The sequence below is a fragment of the Petromyzon marinus genome, chromosome 7 (genome assembly GCF_048934315.1).
Source record: "Petromyzon marinus isolate PM22_M1 ecotype Great Lakes invasive population chromosome 7, UKy_Petmar_22M1.pri1.0, whole genome shotgun sequence".
Classification (NCBI taxonomy): domain Eukaryota; kingdom Metazoa; phylum Chordata; class Hyperoartia; order Petromyzontiformes; family Petromyzontidae; genus Petromyzon; species Petromyzon marinus.
The window spans coordinates 17350363-17371187 of NC_133673.1; the positions used below are offsets into that span (position 1 = coordinate 17350363).

Sequence of the window (20825 nt, forward strand, 5' to 3'; positions counted from 1 at the left end):
TAGGTTCACAGTCGGCGGCGATATCGTTGTGTGTGTAATCCCAATTGAGTAGTTTACGAGGAATCTATTATAACAGCTCGGCGTTTCGCTTGCCCGTCAACTAAATTATTCGAGCATTTCGGTCTGAGGATATCCATCAGTGGGGGTGAAGGGCGAGGCGCTGAGAACCCCTACGCACGACGTTTTTTGGTTTGCCCATGTTTACTCTTTGTTTCTTTCGGTAAAGTCACGTAGAAAGAAAAAAATAATAAATTAAATTTTATCTTTCTACGTGACTTTACCGAAAGAACCAAAGAGTAATTCCTGCAGTCACGAAAGCACCAAAACAAGTTTGGCCATGTTTGTTTGTTGTAATACGGAATTAAACTGATGGCTTTAATCTAAGCTGTCTTGTGGTTGTTGTTGACTTGCATCCCACTGGAATTTTTGCACCCAGCGTTAGTGTACGGTGCTTTTTTTCTGGAAGATTTTGCTGTTTTTTTTCTCTTTGCGCATAGTCACTTTAAGATGTTTTCTTGTTCATGTTTTTGTTTGTTGCGGTTGCACCCGATTCAAGAGCCGAATGGCTCACAGGGCTATACCAAATAAATGAAACTGAAACGACCTCGAATAAGGCGGCCGAATGCAGCCGATAGTTTTTCAAACGTGGGGAATTTGTAGAACCACATCGGCACACAAGGAACGGACTTCTCCTTGAGAAAGACGTCACCACAGCTACGTGTTTGTCGGTTGACAGCGTTTGGCCGAATGCGCGCGGGGATGAAGTTGTGGGGAATGTACCCTACGATACGGAGTGATAATTAGAAATGTTGCACTTCACAGTTTGCACATAACCCGAGATATAATCAACAGCAGCCTGTGAAGCATCATCTCATGCAGAAAGCATTTACGGATTTCCATCCTTTCGTTGAATTCAGCCATTGTTCTCATCACACGATCAGCGCCCGCACAGGAAGGCCACAAGGAAAGCTACTCCCCTCGCAGGCCAAACCGTCACCACAGCAACACTCTACTTGGCTCCAGTTCTCACCTGGGTAAGCAAATAAAATTGTGCTGTGGATCTATAGAGCAGCAGCAGCTAGGACCCAGGATTGCTTAAAGATCTAGGGTACAATAAACCTTTTAAAATATTTTAAATGTTGCAAGACATTTTGGAGAAACGTGGCAGTTGGAAGTCTGTCAAGGTTTATGCAAAATATCCAATCACGATGTGCACAACTCGGATGTAGTGTAGCACGAAGGTTGTACTTCCTTGCATCCAAACATGTCTCTCACTTTGGGTTCCCTCTACCACAGACGCTCCTGGGACCCACATCCCACCGCAGCATTACAGGACAGTTGACTGTACTCCCCGTCACTAAAGATAATGCACGTGGCCTTAGAATGTATATTTAGTAGTGCGCTAATATGCCACTTGCAACAGCGACTTCTAAACTTAAAACAAGCCAGACTCATGTGTATTGCGAAGCCGGATGCGTGAAGGCAAAAGCTTTGACAAAGCTGCGTGTACACACTGCGCCGACATGAACCACGTGATCTGGTTTTCCACCGACGCCATGCGGAGTTCCTTTACAACAGAACGCCCACCGCTGCAGACATTGTGACAGAGCGTTTATTCCAACACGTATGCAAAATCGCACTCAACATGTACAGAAAAGAAATACAAAATAAGGTATGAATATAAAAGGTCACAGACTATGTACAAATTACAGTGCGACAAGACAGGCTACAGAGGAAAATCGCGCAAGGGCACCCAAGCAAAATGTGAAAACAGAATAACTGATCGAGGTCGCAGTGCATTTCAAATGGTTTTCCTCCAGGTGTAACACAGGTAAACAAGGGCAGGAGACGGCCCTGAGGGCAGCAATGTCAGTGTAACCCTTTCAAGTGTAATAAGCGTCATCACTTACATATAAAGTTGTATTAAAGCTTATATGACTGTGCATCTACACGATCACCGCTCTGCACCAGCTTGTCCAGTCACGCTGGCGAGGCCCCTATTCTTAGGCACGGACGGCTCAGACTTGGCTCTTCCTCGGGTAAGCAGAGCCTGGCCGCTCATGTCTTTAAGAGTAACCCAGCGGCTCATGCAATGGTTGTGCCAAGTTGGGAACCAAGCTGGAGCTGAGCCATACCTAGAATGTGGGACTGGAGGTGTATGGATCCTTTAACCCAAGCCAGCAGTGCGGGCCGCTGGGCTGGACATGCTTTGGTGACCCAGAAAGGCCATCCTACCATAGAAGTTATGCCAAGCCACGTCAAGGGACCGACAGGGCACCCACGACAGTGCTACTGGGGCAGCCGCCCACCCCTACGGCAGACGGGCAGTCAGAGAAGGCTGAGACCGACCGTTGGGAGTGTGAACGCCAGTGTCTACCATGGGAAAGAAGTGTGTGGCTTGGTATCAGCTACAGCAAGGTGGCCTGACAACACTTCACCTTCGGTCTCATTATTAGTTTCCCAGCAGCGATAACAAATACCAGTTTTTGTAATGCAAATTAACATACGTTTCATCATAGTAATGGGCTGTGTAATTAGTGACAGTCCTATGGTTACTGAGGCCCCCAGCCAGCACATTTCCATATTCCTGTACATGCTACGTTAGTAATTACAAACTGGGCAATCCACAGCGTGGATTGGCACGGGGATCCCTCAGCCACAGCATCTGGCCAATATTACCATCAGACTGCCCTGGAGATATTTAGAGCACCAAACTGTTCCTATTTTTCAGTAATGATAAATATTCCAGTGGTCAAGGGATCGCCACCCACATGGCGCTTAGGGCTGCGGGTACAATGACAGGGATGGCTGCACTCGTCCAGTTGACACCGAGAGGTCCAAAGGCCTCGGCGCCAATGTCGGCGCCGCCACTCAATCGAGCAGGTGCACATGGGTGACTTTTGGTTTTACAATTCAAGCTTGAGGGTCATGTAAAACAAGTACTGGTCCCCAAACAATCCAACATGGCAGATACATTTGACCAAATACTGAGATATTCTTTAGCGACGGTGTCACTGCAAACAAGCCAGGTGGGGTCCGGTAAGGCTCCTCCTGCATAACTCAATCCGGACTCGTAATGCATCACTGCACATTACTTCAGGAATGGTTAAATTATCCATATGTCCCAATTTTTGGAGTCGTTTTCATGTTCCCTACGGTGCTTTCAAGTAATACACAGCATTTGGCTGCTGGGCTAGAAGCAGGTTTCTAAGCAGCACCATGTGTCACTCACTCTTTGGCTTGACTTTCAACCACAACGCAGTGCAACTCTCATGGGTTGGTCCTCGCACTGTCTACATCTTTGGATGCGTTTGTCTTCAGCTTCACGGTACCATAGAATATAACACAACTTTTGAACACAGATAAATACAAGTATTGACAGACATAAATATAAATAACGTATTTTTCAATATTCCTAGAATCCCACTTTGTGTAGCTAACATCTTTCCTGTATGGTGGTCTCTCCACACCTCTGGGGTACACCATCCAAGCACTTGCACTTGGTAGCCATGCCTCCGAACGTCAGGGCATCTGTGCCCTCTTGGGTGCCGGTGCAACCAAGAGTTTGACGATTGAGACGGGGACCTCGGGAAGAGAACGTCTCGTCCCTCCGAGAGCAGTGCATCTACTTTGGTAACAGCGCGGTGTCCGTAACTCACCGGCCACCTGCCGGCACTCACGGCCCACCAATGACGCCGATCGTACGCATCCACGTCATTCCCCCAACGTTCAGAAGTATACGAGCTCAGGCGTTCATGCACACAACCACCACAGAAAGGATCTACGCCCCTCACACCGCTCACGAGCGTCAACTACACGCGAGCTTCGTTCATCGCAGCCAGCAGGGTTTCTCCGACCCCCAGGAAATAGACAACTTGGGCGATGCCGAAGAGTGGCGCGATCACCAGGGCACGGCAGCCGGCACCCTTCAGGAAGGCCGCCGGTCCTTCGTTCACCCAGATCCTCCTGCGGATGACAGCGACGCAAACAGACGGTCAACTTGAGACGACTATAACGCGTTAAAACACATTCAATAACGGTAGCAACTTTGCAGCAAGTAAAGAAAATACTGCAAACGTCACCATGCGGAGGTGGCAGCGACTGACCTGGCGCAGTCAACGATGCCACTGTAGGTTTCCTCACTGGCACCTTTGTGCAGAGACTGCAAGCGTGTTTTCACAACTGCACACCAAATACAGAGCAGGGTTTCATACGGGTGCAACTACAGTAATCCAGACTCCTTAATTCATGGACATTCAGTTCTTACTTGATCATATTCTGCACCAAACCCAAATGGTGTTCAAAGTAATTTTGATGTCATGGAATGGTATTTAACATTTCTGTGATCGTAAGTGAAACAGCCTGTATGAGTGCACTGTGATGTTCATGAATTTTGGGGCAGCCTGTTTTTAGCAGCACCCACATTATAATTTATGTAAAAAGTAAGAGACACAAATGTTCAACAGCATTCTTTGTTTTAAGGGTGACCTGGATTATAAGGTAATTTTGAAAAAACAAATATTTAATTACATATCAAATCTAAACACATTTCATCAGTTGGCTCAGCAGTAGGGCTCAGAGCCAGCTCAATCTAAGCATGGCTGTGAACCAGCTCATTTGAGCCAGAGCCAATTGTGAGCCGAGCCGTGGGCTGAGAACGAGTGCCGAAGTTGGAGGAGTGTGGCCGGCCCTCACCGTCACAGGGGCTGACGCTGACGGCCGCCACAGAACCGGCGAGGCAGCCCGACAGGAACGAGTGGTAGAAAGGGGCATTGCCCTCCAGACCAGTCTCACAAGCCAGCCGGCCCAGCTCATTCAGGTTGGCAAACAGTGGGAAATAGATGATAGAGAAGGGGACATCCCTAGACAGAAAAGCACAGCACAGCAGAGGGTTTGTTACCACACTGTAATTAAATGCAGCATGAATGTTTGACAACAATTTCACTGTTTGAGTAAGAGGTAAAGGTACGACCTGCACGCTCACACTGCTGCTGGCAGAATTGGCCTCCACTAGAGTGAACTCTTAAGAGGATACGGTGAGACCTCGCTTAACGCGTGTTCACACTATGCAGTTCTTCCATGAGGACACACACGCTGAATGTTCCCGTTATAACGTGGAACGCGCACCGTTATAACGCGGTTTTTTAAGTCGACAACAAACTACTTTCTCGAGCTGCGCAGCTGAGCGGAGTGATACAGTATACAGACTGATAAAGTAATGCTGTGGCATACCCCGACTTGTCCCGTCATGTTACTGTGTGTGCGTATATCATATCTTGTCAAACTTAATTGGCGCATTATTTATTTATGCTTTCCGAGTTTTCCGCTTAACGTGGCACTTTTCATGAGGATTTGCTGTATTTGGCCTACTCTTTCATGCATGCCAGATATCTTACCGTACCTACGCTTTACCCCACCATGAATGGCCTGCTCATCAGCTGTGGTGTACCCATTTATACTGTTGGGTGGACAAGCGGTTGATGGGGATCTGAGAAACCTGAACCATTTTTTCCCTGTCGTGCCAGAATATAGAATGAAATGGCAATCTCCAAATTGCAAGGACCCAACCATTCCACCACCACTGCAGTTCCTGCTCGAGTACAACAGATAAGAACCTAACAGAGTTAACGATAGGTTTAACCTCGGGCACATTTAATAAGCGTGACAGCGAGCGCCTCACAGCCTGCTGTGGGGTTTTACTTTCAATACAATTGAATGTATGCGTACTTTTCGATTTGTGAAGGGTTTGTAAATACCAAAAAAGGGTAACACATTCATTTGCCAATTTGAGACTTCAACTGGCAACATTTTTATAATTAAATTAGGGCCCCGTGATATATATGGTATACAGTGCAGATTACAACTATTATTCAATGTCTCCGATTTCCCTATGCGCCATTAAGAATGGTAATTTCCCGAAACGTCACCTATTTTACACACACACGTGTATTTTCCATTACAGAGCGGTGTTATTGACGAATGTGCTGAAGTTGTCACTACCTGAGCAGCGTAGCGCCCAGTCCACGGTACAGGCCACCCAGGCCCTGCGTGTGCAGCAGGTGACGGGCGATGGTCACCGCAGAGCGTGGCGGCGGAGCCGAGTGTGCGACGTAGGCCCGGCTTAGCACTGGGGTGACGGCACCCATTTTTGCGCTCCCCAGTCCAGCTGAAGAGATGTTTGCAGACAGCTTCTGCTGTGCCACTGTAGTGAAGCAGTCACTAAACGTTAACCCAAAGTGTGCACACATTGCAATGCTTCTTGGGCAAAATTAACATTGTCCCAAATCATAGGATCAAAATCTATGTTCAAACAAGATTTTAAAATGTAAGTCTACTTTCAAACAATGAGTTAACTATGTGTGTAAACACATTGGGACAATACAGGCCTCCCACATCATTACTTTTACAGTTAAAACGTTTAATATATCACCAAGTGCTGAACAACATTGTCTGAGATTTTTAAAGACAAATAAAAACAATGGCTCAGGTGCTGAGCAAAGCATGTTTGTGCAAGTGTCAGTTAGTCTGCGTGCATAGACTGGAACTCCATTATCTAGGTGTGGCTCATTTGGTGTGGATTTACCATCCAGTGTATCGTGTTTAATTAACCAAAACCCACCCCCATGCACTTGAGCAAGGCTGGCACAGCACAAGGCACGGAACGTCCACTGGCGGAAACTGGAGCCAGAACCGAAGCCCGCATGTGGAATATTGTAAGTGTTGGCCTATTGCAAGTACTCCGTGGGCCATGTACTTGAGTACATAGATGTGTATTCCGCTACACATAAAAAATCCACCAATATAGATGTGCAATATGTTTGTGAGAGCATGACTGAGAGAGTGAAATCACAAGTTGGGGGGTGGGGTACTTGCCCAGGCGGCCTGCGTCCTGTAACTGGATCTTGAGCATCTCCATGGGAGTGGTGACAACCACTTGGCAGACGCCGGCACCACAGCCTGCCATCATCTCCCGCCACACGCTCAGGCCTTTCCTACACCGACAGCAGATAATGCTCATTAAAAACTACCATTGCACTGAAGTAGCTCAATGAAGCGTTTAACACTGAACCAATGAAACCTCTCAATTTTACATTTCGGAGGTTCTGTCACCACTCCTGAATAGGCCGCTTGTGGAAATCTAAGGCGAATTTCTGCTCACCCGTCACGGGAGAGAAACTGGCGGAAGACGTCGTTCGCGGCGAGTTTAATAGCCTTCTCAGGAGTAACGAGCGCCAGGTTGACAGCAGCTCCTGCGTGGGCACAAACAAAACAGGTGTGAGCACACACCGCCATGGGCAGATACCCCACATACCCCCTTGTGTTCACACGCCAGCAGAGCTGCGTGCACCCTTATTTAGATAAACAGTCAACTACAGCCATTTACTGTAAGAAAGAGCATGCAAGAAAAAAATAAGATTCAGAGAGGCAGCCACACATAACCGGATGAGTGCAGTGTGTGAGCCAGAAGGAGGCCAAGGTCGAGTAGTCAAAGGCGTTCATAACTGTTGAGACGGCGCTAGGGGAAATTACAAATCTTAGCAAAACACCACTGTGCAAAGGTTTACGTAAGCCTCATAAAAGAGTGAAACATTATTTTAAATGAAAACCTTAAACATTCTCCATTATGTACGCAAAATCAAAACTATAAATGTGCAATTAATGTCACAGCATTACTGCAGTTAACATGGATTACTTATTAGAAAATGTTATAATACAAACTCAAAATTAAACGTTGAACAGAAAATTATCTTAAGATTTTAGCTGAGAGAAAAGTAAACTGATGATGACCATCAAGTACAGGACTGAAATGCAAGGGTTCAGGAGAACGAACCCAGGCCAGGGCTCGTTAACGAGGGAGGAACAGAGGAAAGAAGATCGCAGGGAAACTGAGCAAGAGGCATCGCCGCAATTCGTACGGCAGAGAGAGTGGGAGACAAATCCATTAATAAAAACAGTACAGTATGATCCTTGGGGGCCTCGCCTGATTGGCTAGCCGTCAGTCCCATGGAGACCAGTGAGCAAAGGAATCAACTGATCCCAGTGTCTGCAATATGAAAAACACAGTTGCAACAAGCACACAAAGCGGCTCGCCCACACGCGGCCACACAGTCAGCACATTTCCCAGCCGGGCTCTGCGTGCGCGCCACGTGGACTGCGCACGGCCTCTACCTTTTCAGTCAGCGAGGTCTCTGGGCCTTCTGCATCTTACAAGTGCAGCCAGCCCCACACCACGACCACGAGGCCGGGTTGGTAAATGCCATGTTCCATGTCAAACTAAGATTTCAACATAATCCCAAATAAATCGGTGAAAAAAGTATCATATCAAGAAACCCGTGCTGATCGTGTTAACCGCGTTTGACTGCCCATACATGCAATTCCCCATCCTCAATATATAAATATTTCAACTGGAAAACCCCTCGAGATGGAGCATCTCATTTGTGAGGTGTCCAGTGAAATACCTCCTCTCCAGAGCCAGCTAAGCTGGCAAAAGCCCAGTATCCAACAAAGCTTATACTGTCATATTTTTTAAAATCATCTTTAAAAACACTTTCCACAGTGACAGTTTACTTGCTTAGCAATGCTATTCACGACTCACGTTTGTATCTGTTAGCATCCCATTTATTATAGGCAGCAAGATTCTCTGCAGCCAATTCTGGTTATCAATTTCCCTTCCAATATAGTTTTGAGCTTTAGGATGAAAACTTAAAAGCTTACCTCTGTACATGCCGAACACGCCCTCACTACGCACCGTCTTTACCAGGCAATCAAACCTATGCAATTAGAAATCACGCTATTAGAAACCACACATTGCTCACGCAACACATCCTCTATTTATAGTGCTTCTAGACCCACTGTAAATGCGTGCGACGGATACATTTCCCAGAAGAATACCAACAGGATGAGGGTGGTTGTAGATGGACAGGTGGATGGGGGTGTGAAACTAGGTACGTATGGGTGTAGGTTGGTGTGGATGGGTGTGTGGAGGTAGTGGAGTGGAGCGGTAGTGTAGTGGTTAGCGCGCCGCACTACAAACCCGGCACGGCCAACACCAGTGACGATTATCTGAACCGGTCCTGGGTTCTTCCCTAGGTCGACTTCGTCTCAAATCAGTACCTGGTGGGGTGTGTAAATATCACCACTAGGGAGACATGCGGCCAGGTGTAGTGCCGGCGACCCACCGCCTTCATGTGCGCTCTCTTCACAACACTTGCGCAAACAGCCTGTTATGGCTACAGGGGGGATCTTTGTCTTTGCCGCTGGGTGTGTATGGGTAGCAGTGAATGGGTGCGTGGCAATCGCTCACATGCTGCGGTATACTCGCTGGCCCTGTCGCTGGTTCTGGAGCCTGGTTTTGGCCAGGTCGATGGGGAAGACGCACGTCACGCCAATCAAGCCCGCCACGCCACCATTAATGAGTTTCGCTGGCAAACTGTGAAGACAGGCATCGCGCAGAGTGGAGCAGCTTTACTACGTTAACCATCTTGTGCAGTTTTCTAAACATTCCCATGAGAAATGGCCAATTGCCTTCCTTGATTGTGATACCATAAATATTAAAAAAGCTGCGAAATACTTCCAAACTATCAGTGAACAAATTCTTCACAATGGGTTGGCTCGCAGAGACCATGAGTGGCAATGTAAGTGAGCTGCCATTTTTGAAGGCACTGAAATAAGGAAAAAGTCATTTAAAAAAATCCAAAATGGAAATTCTGCACTGAACCACTAAATGAACAAAGCAGCATTAGCAAGCGTAGGACCCAACTCGTAAATATACGTGCATCCAGAACCGTATTCCACATACCTGATTTGCTTGTCCGCCATGCTATTGAAGTCAATTGAAGGGTAGAAGCTAGTCGTTGGAAAATGCGTCAAATCTGTAAAAAGAAAGTTAGACCATTAGCTGAATATCAACGAAACAAATGCAAGCTTCAAGGACGGCACAGTAGACACAAGGTACACAACCCTCAGCATACCGAGCCATGAATGTAATATTTACTGCCTCATAACTCTTTCGCGTTCACACGGCAAGCCTTGACACAGAAACCCACTCGTAAACCTAGACAGGAAACCAATACCCGCTACTTTATTTAGATAATATAGCCGTCACTATGCGCAAAACGCTTAACTTCCCTCTACTGTATTTGCTTAAGGGCATCAGCAGCAGGGCTGGGTGTAGGGGCCACCCTCGTCCTGTCCACAATATCTTTCACCCAAGCTGATGCAACACTGTCCCCTCAACTCGTCACCACTTGGGCCATACACACACACAGTCACTTCTGTAAGTCTGTCGCCACACTGGCGTCATGCGGTTTCTCTTCGTTGTGACATGTGGAGGGATTACCGTACTTAGGTTTTCTACTCTGCTAATGGCACGTCAAATGTAACAAAAATATACATGATCAGCCCTGCAATCCCTCACATGCCACTCCTGACAGAAGGGCCTCCACCAAAGCGAACCCTAGAGGGTATTTGGTCGACTCTTCTACGTTGACTAAGCGTTGGAAGCGATGTACGTACCGACAATTGACCCCACGACACACGACATGCCCACCAACTGACTGTGGCGTACCAATTTATATATTGCTGCGTGGACAAAGATGGGACCTGAAAAACCTGCACCATTGTTTCAAATGCCACAATGGGAGTTGGAATACAATTGGAGACCTCTGGTTTGCAAGTCCATTGTTACAACCAGCACGCAAAGGTAGTAAATCTACAGGTTTTAAAACGGTACTAAATGCGTTTACCATACCATTTGAATTGCACTTAAAACTAGATGCATACTGTAGTCAGAAACCGAGGGTGCTTAAATCACGATGGACAGTAGAAAGATGAGCTCAACATTTATGGAATTTTAACACGTAGGCTTTCGCCACCAATATTATCCACGAGGTATTTCTTTGTGTTAGATCGACCTAACCCAAAAAAAGTTTGGACGAATGGAATTCATCATAAGCCATGATCAAGCCCTCTGCTGCATGAAGACGTACCCCCAAGTTCCCGCAAGCTTTCATGATCTTGCGAAGCAACAATCCATCTGCGTTTTACTCCATGGCTGCCACTCCATTATTAGTCTTGACCATCGTGTCCCTTATCCTCATAACGCGTCCTACCCAAGTCCACTGATGAAGACAGAAAACTACAGTGGACTGCCAGTCTTCTCCAGCCGATTCACTTGCGCTGCAGGGAGGTACCACTTCTAAACACACGCATCCCCTAGCGTATGTCAACATCTTCGGCACTGCATGTAAATTGAACTCCCACAATGGATATATAGCACTGCACGCGAGTGCGGTTATTTACATTTCCAACGCATTACATCACCACCACTCGAATCAGGTACCGACCACATTATTGGTTCATGTCTGAAGCGTGACTCAAGAGCATTTGGCACAAGGCATGTGCTAACAAGTATGAGACTGTGGAAACAAGATACTGTGGAAACAACGGAAACGCATCGCTCCATTCACATGGAATTTATGACATCACCACGGTCTGCCGCTAAAGCCACCAGATTAAAGTTGAGAGACTAATAAGATCCTGTGTCACCACGAGCAGTGACCCAAACACATTCCTGACCTAAACAGACCTAATACACCAGCGGCACCACCACAGCCAGCGATAACAAATATTAAATACATGGACCTACTACTTGTATCAATGCGGCAACTTTTGACCACCGAGCATGTGGATGTGCATCTATTCTACCAATAAGGGTTCAAATGTCACAACTCCTTAAATTTAGTTACCCGCGTCACTCGTGAAAATGTAAAACTTCTGGTCTCTTGAGTTCTCACCTGACAAAAACAACTAATGTAAAAAAGTGTATGTTAATGTGAACGTAAAGACGCAGTGATACGAAGCTAAAGTTGAGCTGCTCCAGCACACAAGGTGGTCACGAACCCACAGGAATGTGGCTATCCCCCCCACCCTCAGAAGGCACACCATTGCCCGTCTCGCGTTACCCTGCCACATGCACCCTTAATAGTCACAATCTCTCTAGCTTTCAATTTAAAACTTTCTCTGATGATCAGCACAAGAGGCCATGCCCCCGTTATACAAAGCGCACTAAACGAGTCGACTTTCGTCGTGCCACTTCCACTGTGCGTCATAGGTCATAAAGAACGAGGCGTTGCTTGATGGGGCTTGGCAGGGTTTGTAGGGGCTCCCGTATTCCATGGAATGGGATAGTGGACAGTGATCGGTTCAGCGATCAAACTACGCGTTCACAATCGGTCAAAGCCTCCACTACCAACCGCATTCCAGAACAATCGAAGCCACCCTACATTTACCAATATCACCCGAACCTTCCACCACTAACACCAACATCCTTCTACGACCAAAACCCCATCCAGGATATCCTCCACCACCAACTGCATTGCAAACTATTACACGTCACCATAACCACTACCAACTCACCTCTCCACCACCACCCCTCTTGCACTCTTCACCACGTCCTCCAAGCCCCCCCTCCACACCTAATCCCACCCTGCACCACAGAGACCGCCGTCTCGAACATTCCACGCTACGCAATGGCTAAATGCCATCATCCATACGCGGGCAACACGAACACTAAACACAGAAGGGTGTCTTCTATAACATAATTGCTATTAAGTTTCTTTAAATATGTAATTGCGGAATGACTTGATGTCTGCCTGCCGAGTCGCCCTTGAAAAGCTTCTTAGCTTTACCTTTAGTCGGGAAATAAACTTATGATTCTGTAACGTTTACAAACTGTGGCGACCTCACTTAAGAGCCAAGAGGCACCGCATCTCGGATCTCGCTTCTCAGCTCTGTCCCATCACAATAAATGGCCGCCTCGCGTTTCCGTGCCAGGTTCAGTAACTCCGTAAGTACTTGCCAGAGTTGTATCGTGTTACGGAATCACCCTGGGGGTACCCCTCGTCTCTCATCCAGCTCAGCACCCCTACTTCGGCTCACTTGGGGTCAGTGAGTGCATCGCTATGCGCGATTGCTCGTGATTGTGATGACCCAGATCACGCCAATGACTCTCCTAGTCTCTTGAGTTCTACCCTCGTTAGACAAAACAAACTTGAAGCCTCTCCATGGATACAGTCACACCAAACACAAACCCCCTACGCTCCGATTTCAATCAACGGCTATTAAGAGATATTTTAAAGCGTTTCTGCTACTGGCCACAGGGACCACTCTTGCTTCAAACCACACGTTTGTTTACCCAGGTGAGAACTCGAGAGACCAGGATACGAGGCTCATTTGAAAGCGTCACGCGTCACCATAACAAAATACATTACTGTAAAGCACAATGAAACAAATTGATAAAAACAAAAACAGCCACGTTTCGGAATAAACCATAACTACTACACAAGCACAACGCAATATTAAAGACATGTCCTGCGATGCAAGGTGGCTCATCACCGAGGTTGTGAGGCGGCTTTAGTCGACGATGTCCACAGCAGTCCTCTCAAGCGGCGGTCGGGGTCTGCTGTGACGGGTCGAGTCTCGACTCGAATGGTCCCAGTACTCAATGAGGTCTGTCCAGCTACCCTCAATGTTTCGTCTCAAACTACTACTCAGATGCAAGTCGTCGTGTGGCGTGCACTCAGTGGCTTTTGCTTTGGAGTCTAGAATACGAAGTAATATACTCTATAACTAATTGGTCTTCGTATTCGTCTGTAGTACTTGCTCTGGATACAGAGTAACCCAGTCTACGCTACTTCGGTATCTGCGTTCGTGCCGTACTCTTAAATGAAAATTAAATAATCACCGTCTCTTTTGTACTCTGGTTCTGCAAGTCACCGTGTCGAGTGCAGCCAGTAGCCTGTCTGTTAAGTACGATTAACTTCTTTCGCACCGTACGTAACCAACAGTGCTGATCGGAAGTAGTTTGCAATCTAATCTGCAGTACACGTACTTAGTTTCTGTCTTATAGACTAATAACCCTTACTTAATGAGTTAATTGCTGTGCTATGCTCCCTGTGCACTATATGGTTCCGTATAAACCCTGTCTCTCTTGTACTTAGTAACGCCGTCTGCGCTGTTCGCCTGGTAATGAAGCCAACACGACCGAAGTCTCTTATAGCAGTCGTAATTAATTCAGAAATAATGAATGAATAAATTTGAATCAGATTAACACAGACTTTCCACTGCTATATCCGCCTGGCTTCGGTCGCCTCGCCCAACGAGACGCGCTTTTATAAGCGCGTATTCGGGGGCCGTGCCCTCCAAGTAACCAATAAGGGCGCGGCTCGCGGGGAAAGAGGGCGGGCACCCGACACTATAGCCAATAAGAAGTGATCGTGTGATTGTGCGTGGGCCAATGAGAGCGATATGTTCACGTGATCGCGGCGTGATCGGTTATTTCCACTGCAGCAAATGCGGGCGGCAGCACGTGACTAAGGGGCGGGGTGGGGCGTCCCTCTCGTCTGAGAGCAGACGAGGGACGCCCCACCCCGCCGTGAGCCACCCCTCCGGCATGGATTTTGAGTAATTTATTTTTTAAATGTATTTATATATTTTTTTATGCTGAGTGTTTGCTGCTGTGCCCTGTACATCGCTTTGAGATCCTTGACGAAAAGCGTGATATGTAATTATGGACGCGGCATTTATATTCGTCACAACCGCGTGAGGCGCCGTCATTGGCGACCTCCACCCGGGGTGCCTTTCTCGTGGAATATTTTTAGGAGCAGAAAGTTACAAATTAATTCCTCTTCAACAAATGTCGTATGCAAGTCACGACTTAACTTTATCCAGAGCTGCCTGGGGTTGAGATCCCAACAATATGCATCTTCCTTCGCCCCCCACCCCGCCAGACAACGCTCCCCCACTATGCTGACAGCGGAGGGATGGGGATATATTCTGGGGCTCAGCCCCGGACAGTTCCGGATTGACGCCGACTCCGCCTTCTATTTTGCCCCTTGTAGAATCTAACACTGTCCACTCTGGAAAAATACAGAACCACCACTGGGCTGTGCTCATCCTAAACGTCCTCTTACAAAAAAAATCCGCCAATTACCACTTCCTCAACTCCCTTCCATAGCATCAGAAGTGCCTCCTTATTCCTACTAAATGTTCAATTGTTAAAACTTTGTTTGGTAAGAAGCATTTTTGCTTTGCTGCTCAATTTTCAGGAATACACTTGCCTCTCAACTACAGCTTGGTTCCCTCCCTTCAGTCCCCCTATTTATGTTGCTATTAAAGCAGAGCTTGCACATGTACATCACATTTTCTGGAACCTCGTGCTCTCACAGTTTGCAATTTTATTTTCGATCCGCACATTTCATTTACGATTACGAAATACCTAATTTATGTATGTTGAACGTCTTTCGCACCATACATATCCAACCGTGCTAATCGTAGGTGCGAAAGTGACTGAATATTGTGCGTGATATAAGGTAAAATTATCATAAAATCAGGGATAGGGTTCGTGTTGGGGTTAGTGCTAGTAATAGGGAGCCTTGGAGATAGTAGTCACATGGATAGGGTTAATGGTGGTGTTGGGTTAGAGATAAGAGTTGTGGCTTGGGATAAAGCTTGGGGATAGGGATGGTGTTGGGCCTCCTGCTGGGCTGCGGTGCTATGGGTGAAAGTAGAAGGGTTTGGCGCTCCATCGACCACAAACTCATTCCCAGGATTGCATTCATGTCCACTGGGAGGGCTGAGGCAAACCACACTTGCACCCCTTCTGATCTGGGAATCGGGGCGATATGCTCCATCGGCCGCCTAAACCTGCCCCCCCCCCCTTCCATCCGACTCCATGCATTGCCCCGATACCCCCGCAGTGTCAGTCATGCAATGTCACCAGCCTTAATTAAAGGTTTATTGTACAGCGTCCCTGACATACAAACACATAACCGAATTGACAAAGCAAAGTTGACATCAGTTTAAAACGAAAAGTTACATGTAACATTCTAAATTCCTGACAAGTGTAACCGCTACAGCACTCTTCGTTAAAGACAACAGCTCAGCGACACACTGTGCCCGATGCGCCCCCCCGCCCTCCCTTGATGAAGTGACGCGTGAGATGAGGTGACCCGTGGTTCTGTCCACACGCAGCCAGGCTCGGTCAGCGATCGCATTCTTGCGTTGTAAACGTCCATGAGCCCGAGTTAACCTTGCCAAACCAAAACAGCCTGGCGGGCAGGGATTAGGGAGGGTGGACGCAGGGTGAGGTAGAACAGCGGTGGTCGCACTTGGGTCACCCGAGAAACCAGGCTCCGCGAGCAGCAGTGGCCATGGCACGGGTCGGCGTGGAACTGTGTCCAGCCTTACTTCGACCCCCGGTGCAAACCAAGACCTAGAAAGGTAGGCTAGCCTGAGGTCTGCGACGAGAACAAGGGCCAGACTTGTTAGATTCACAATTGAATATTTTGGGTCAGATCCAACGATTGTGATATTAATGTGTGTCGTACACCCTCCTCCAATCGATTGCCAAATAAAGTTGTCACATGAACAAACGCACCTATTTTTATAACTTCAGTGCAATGGTGTATTGAAGAACAACCCACAACGCTCAACATTGTGAATAAAATTGTAAAATGTTGAGGACCTGCTCTTCAATACAAATTGGCACGTTTAATAATAATTTACACTTGTAAAGAACCTTACACCCTGAGGTGACAAGGTGTTGTATGGAGCATAAACATAAATAACTTAACAAATAGTGAAAACATAATAACAGCCATGCATGTTCGTGATGAGAACACCCCATGGGTGAAAATACATGATTATTAGTGAAGTGAAAATGCCTTTGAGAAATAATGGGTCCTAAGGAAAGATTTAAATAAAGAGGGACTCGGCAGACTGAATATCTCATAGAAGTGAATTTCACAGCCAAAGGGGCCACATGAGAAAAGGCCGGGACGCCCATTGTCTGTGTCGGGTGAAGAAGGGTGTACGACACAAATGGGCATTGTACCCCCGTGATCTGACTCAAATAATAAATCATAACATTGGGTGTGAAACTCTACGTGTTAAACAGACCTGCTAGAGTTAAACAGACCTGCTAGCGTTAAGGAGCTAGAGCATCGACTCATCTTTTTAGAGGTAAGGAGATGGCTAAGCTTGTTAATATATGCAAGGTTATCGGTCACTCGTTTTTTTCTGTACAATTCCATTGTGTCTTTGTTCTTGCTTTTTAGCCACGACAGTCAGTGGTTAAGTGACATTTCAGCAATACCAGTTACATTGTATGGGTTTTTAAATTATGGGAGGAAACCGGGGAACCCGGAGAAAACCCATGCAGAACATGGGGAGAGCATACAAACTGTACACAGAAAGGCACCTAAGTCGGGAATCAAACCCAGGTCCTTTCTGTGAGGCGCCAGTGTTACCAGTGCACCACCCGGCTACCCAGGGCGAGTTGCGCCACACTTGTCAGTTCACGTGGAGACTCTCTCCTATTTCCACGTTGCAGTCTATTGTAGTTACAAGGCATATGTTACAAAAATTTAAGGAATTTCATAAGGAAACCTCTCGCATTTAAGACATTTTTTACAGTAAACTAAGGTTGACTAAACTGCATTAAAATTATCACAAAAGAAAGCCTCATGCTGTGTGTGCTAACAGCCAGCATGAGGCTCACACACATGCACTCTGGAGTGGTCATCCTGTAAGGAGCTCTAAGACTTAATCTTTCCAGTTGCTGCCTCACTGCTATGTACTTTATTATGCTCGTAACACCATCGGGAATGAGATCCCGAAATTGGAAAAAAAAATATTAAAACCACAGCTGCCTCTGCATGCCGCATAAATAACACATAACTCGAGTGAGGAATTAATATTACTGGACCGTGCCACCTGCATAAACCACGACGCACGAGAGAATCCGCTGGACAAGTTGAGACAGAAAAGCGCATGTTGGTGGCCACATTTCCAGAGGCCCGAAGCTGCCGGATGGGTTCGCAGGCAAGAGTGCCACCGCGTGGCCCCATCACCATCAGCGTTGCTTGGCCATATTCTCCGAGCACGCTGTGCCCCTGGGTCCCTGAGCGACGATAACCCGAGATAAAAACAGGGACCGAACGCGGACGCCAACTCACAGCTGGATGCCCCCTCACAGGAGGCACACAGATGCTGTCCTACGCGCTACTTGTAAAAACGGACGTTTGTTCGTAAAGGATTATCGTCATTGTAATACATCTATTAAATAATGGTCAGCGGGAAACCGCCAGTGCGGCACTGCCGCTAAGGGTGAGGGCCACTGTCTGCCAGAGACGCGCGGCGCCACCTGCGCCAGGGCCCTTGGTCGCGCAGGGCCTGCAACCTCTCCCTGGCTTTGCATAGAGACCCGTGGGCGCTATTTGTTCTCCTCAGTAACGGTAGCACAAGGACACACACATTCAAGAGTCCCTTTTGACAAAGATGCCCATGTAAGGCTTTGCTTCCTTCTTGAGAATCTACTCAGACTCAAACATGTAATGTTTAAATATCTTAAGAGGTTTGCGTGGTGACAGCTGTTAAAATTACAAAATGCCCAGCTACAGCTTCACTCTGTGATAGCGATGGTCAAGGCCTTTGCTGGGTGCCGCTGGTAATGGCAGCACAAAATCCCGTCGCCCCAACACCACTTATTGCTTAAATATGACGGTACAATGATCCTGAGATGTGTCGAGCACATGAGTCCTGTCTATGAGTCTGCGTCGAAGTGCAGGGGCTACTGGGCTGCTGCATCTTGGGAGGACACCGACATGCAACTGATCTGGTTTCAATGGACCGTTGACAACTACAGTGGCAACTCTTCTCTTGTCGTACGCTACTGGACGGTGTCCACACAGCCAAATGCTCGGCTAGTTTACCACAGACTAGACTAGCATTGCATTACTGCCACATGGGCAAAATATCAATGGCAATTGGCCAGTAAAAATGCCCTTAATCAACCACTCGAGGGGCTATTTCACCTCGAGATGCACGTTTCATGGAATATTGGACCAACATGAGATACCTGAAGAAATTGTAGCAGAGCATCGAGGAAAAATGACAGTGGCGTGACCTCGAATTCACTCTACTATACACAGTCAGAATTTTCCTGAGAAAACAAGGAATTTTGGGGCACGCAGCAGAGGGAGTGCGTGAGAGGTGCTGCGGGGAGACACCATGTCAGGACAAACTAGAGTGAGCTTCTGTCTTCTCATAGCCTCCGTTGCTGCTTTGTGGAGTCTTCCCGTGCAGATCTTGCCCAGTTAACAACCCCCCCTATGTACTCCAGTGTTGTCGCAGCCGCTTTGGGTCACTCCTCACCGCTCACCATTAGGGCTGTGGAACAAGTCATAACAAACACTTCCATGACAACGAATCTGCAGGCTCATGTATCAAAGTCACGCAAATTTCAGGAACCTGCATAAAATGCGGTGACATGGACGAGCGGTAGCACACTCGCCGCATGTTGCAGAGGTTTGAATCTGGCAGGTCACCTTGGTAAACACGGCAGACAAATCCACTAAATTTTATGCTCCGTGTACTTACAGCAGATGTTAAAGATCACATGATATTTTTCTAAAAAGCGTTGCCATTGTGTGCTGGCGTAATGGTTTAAATAAAAAATGACAGCAAATTTCTTAATTGGTGGAAAACAGCAAGCATCGCCCCCTACTGCAAAAACTTTGTGAGTCCCTCCTGAAAAAGTGTTGAGACAGAGGCTCTCGGGTAAACTAATCTGAATAATAAGAACGGTTGAGACGAGGGCGAGACGCGGCATCGCAGCATGCATTGACTTCAGCAACTTGGCAGAGGGTAACTCAAGAGAGAGACTGCATGAGGGTTGTGAAAAAAAAGTCATTATTGGTAACCGCATGAAAAAAACAGTTATCTACTCAGTTTATTAGGGTTTTGAGCCAGCTGGCCAGGATTGGGCCAAAACTTAATTCACTTTTCATCCAGGTAACTATAAAGCACAAACTTAAGTGTTTCTAACCCTAACATTAAAACTAACAATGACGTGTAACACTTGACCATGTTACCACGTGCCGTCTGTTTCTACTCACAATGGACAATGTTAAAGACTCCATGACGTTATTCAGTCGAGTTAGACCATTGTGTGTCCTGTGAATTAACGTTTTCAATTGGGATCACACAGGAGCAATCATCACCCCCTCCCTACTGGCAGCACACTAATGCCCCCAGGTTACTCCTGCAAACGAGACTTGCCACAAATATCTCCCAACAAACAACAATACAGAGCTTTCTTCAATCCACTCCGCCTATGTCCACCCAGTAGTATAAATGGGTACCACCACAGTTAGTCCAATGGGCACGTCACGTGTAGTGGGCTAATGTGTGGATACTCCCACTTCTTCCAAAACGTCTGGTCAAGTGTGGAAGAGTAGATCAATTACCCTTTAGAGTTCACACGAGTGAAGGCATAAGTGAGCAAATAATTGCAGGGCTGCACCTTGACCTTTCAGGGGCGTTCATCACTCGCATTCCACTGGAAACAATCGCCGGTTCCCGACTTTTGGAAACGGTAATCGATTTTGAAAACAGTTACCAGTTTAACGGTTATCGGTTTGGTAGTTACAACTGAACAACCACAGAGTGTGCATGTGAAAGAAGCAGCACAGACCTGAGCGGTGGGGGCCGCGCCGCGAGCCACGGGCCCCATGGAGCCACCAACCGCCCGCTCCACCTCTCTGTGCGGCAGTCTGGGGCAGGCACAGAGACAAATATCCCCCATATAGTCGACATAGGCTGTTGAAGCAAGTGCTGTCAGTGAGCACCTATGAAGACCGGCATGGCACACGAGGGGGCACCAGATACTCAATTGAGGCTGAGTCAACCTAGGGGAGGCCCAGGACCTGTTCAGATAATCGTAACATTGGTGTTGGCTGTGAGGGAATCGAACTCTAGTTGTC

General features: G+C 47.2%; 2 protein-coding genes across 10 annotated transcripts in view; both read right to left on the reverse strand.

The window, feature by feature from the left end:
- Positions 1-2961: 2961 nt before the first annotated feature.
- Positions 2962-14123, reverse strand: LOC116940072 (mitochondrial glutamate carrier 1-like). 3 transcript variants are annotated; one of them, XM_032949372.2, is made up of 10 exons: positions 13396-14123; positions 9800-9872; positions 9305-9430; positions 8716-8771; positions 7160-7250; positions 6874-6992; positions 6001-6202; positions 4696-4862; positions 4107-4182; positions 2962-3966 (listed from the first exon to the last, which is right to left on the reverse strand). In XM_032949372.2, exons 2-10 carry the CDS (start codon positions 9817-9819, stop codon positions 3813-3815), a joined length of 1011 nt encoding a protein of 336 aa, XP_032805263.1. In that variant the 5' UTR covers positions 9820-9872; positions 13396-14123; the 3' UTR covers positions 2962-3812. The 3 variants fall into 3 exon arrangements, with proteins under 3 accessions (XP_032805263.1, XP_032805265.1, XP_075921596.1); XM_032949374.2 differs by lacking the exons at positions 9800-9872; positions 13396-14123 and adding an exon at positions 7982-8044 and having other exon boundaries at positions 9305-9388; XM_076065481.1 differs by lacking the exons at positions 8716-8771; positions 9305-9430; positions 9800-9872; positions 13396-14123 and adding an exon at positions 7982-8151.
- A 1659-nt stretch (positions 14124-15782) lies between these two features.
- Positions 15783-20825, reverse strand: part of CECR2 (CECR2 histone acetyl-lysine reader) — a 30858-nt gene continuing 25815 nt past the window's right edge. For all 7 annotated transcript variants that reach the window (XM_076065489.1, XM_076065488.1, XM_076065483.1 and 4 more), the window contains exons 19-20: positions 20537-20615; positions 15783-19230 (exon numbers count right to left, since the gene is read on the reverse strand). In XM_076065489.1, coding sequence (XP_075921604.1) covers positions 19225-19230; positions 20537-20615 — 85 coding nt within the window. In that variant the 3' untranslated portion in view covers positions 15783-19224. The remainder of the gene's footprint in view (positions 19231-20536; positions 20616-20825) is intronic.

Bases quoted from the DNA above. Each gene is read 5' to 3' on its own strand.
- LOC116940072 (XM_032949372.2), bottom strand. From the start codon at position 9,819: ATGGCGGACAAGCAAATCAG. The intron at 7,251-8,715 runs GTAAGCTTTTAA...GTGCCCACGCAG, and splicing joins CGTGTTCGGCATGTACAGAG to GAGCTGCTGTCAACCTGGCG. The intron at 3,967-4,106 runs GTCAGTCGCTGC...TGTCATCCGCAG, and splicing joins GGCATCGTTGACTGCGCCAG to GAGGATCTGGGTGAACGAAG.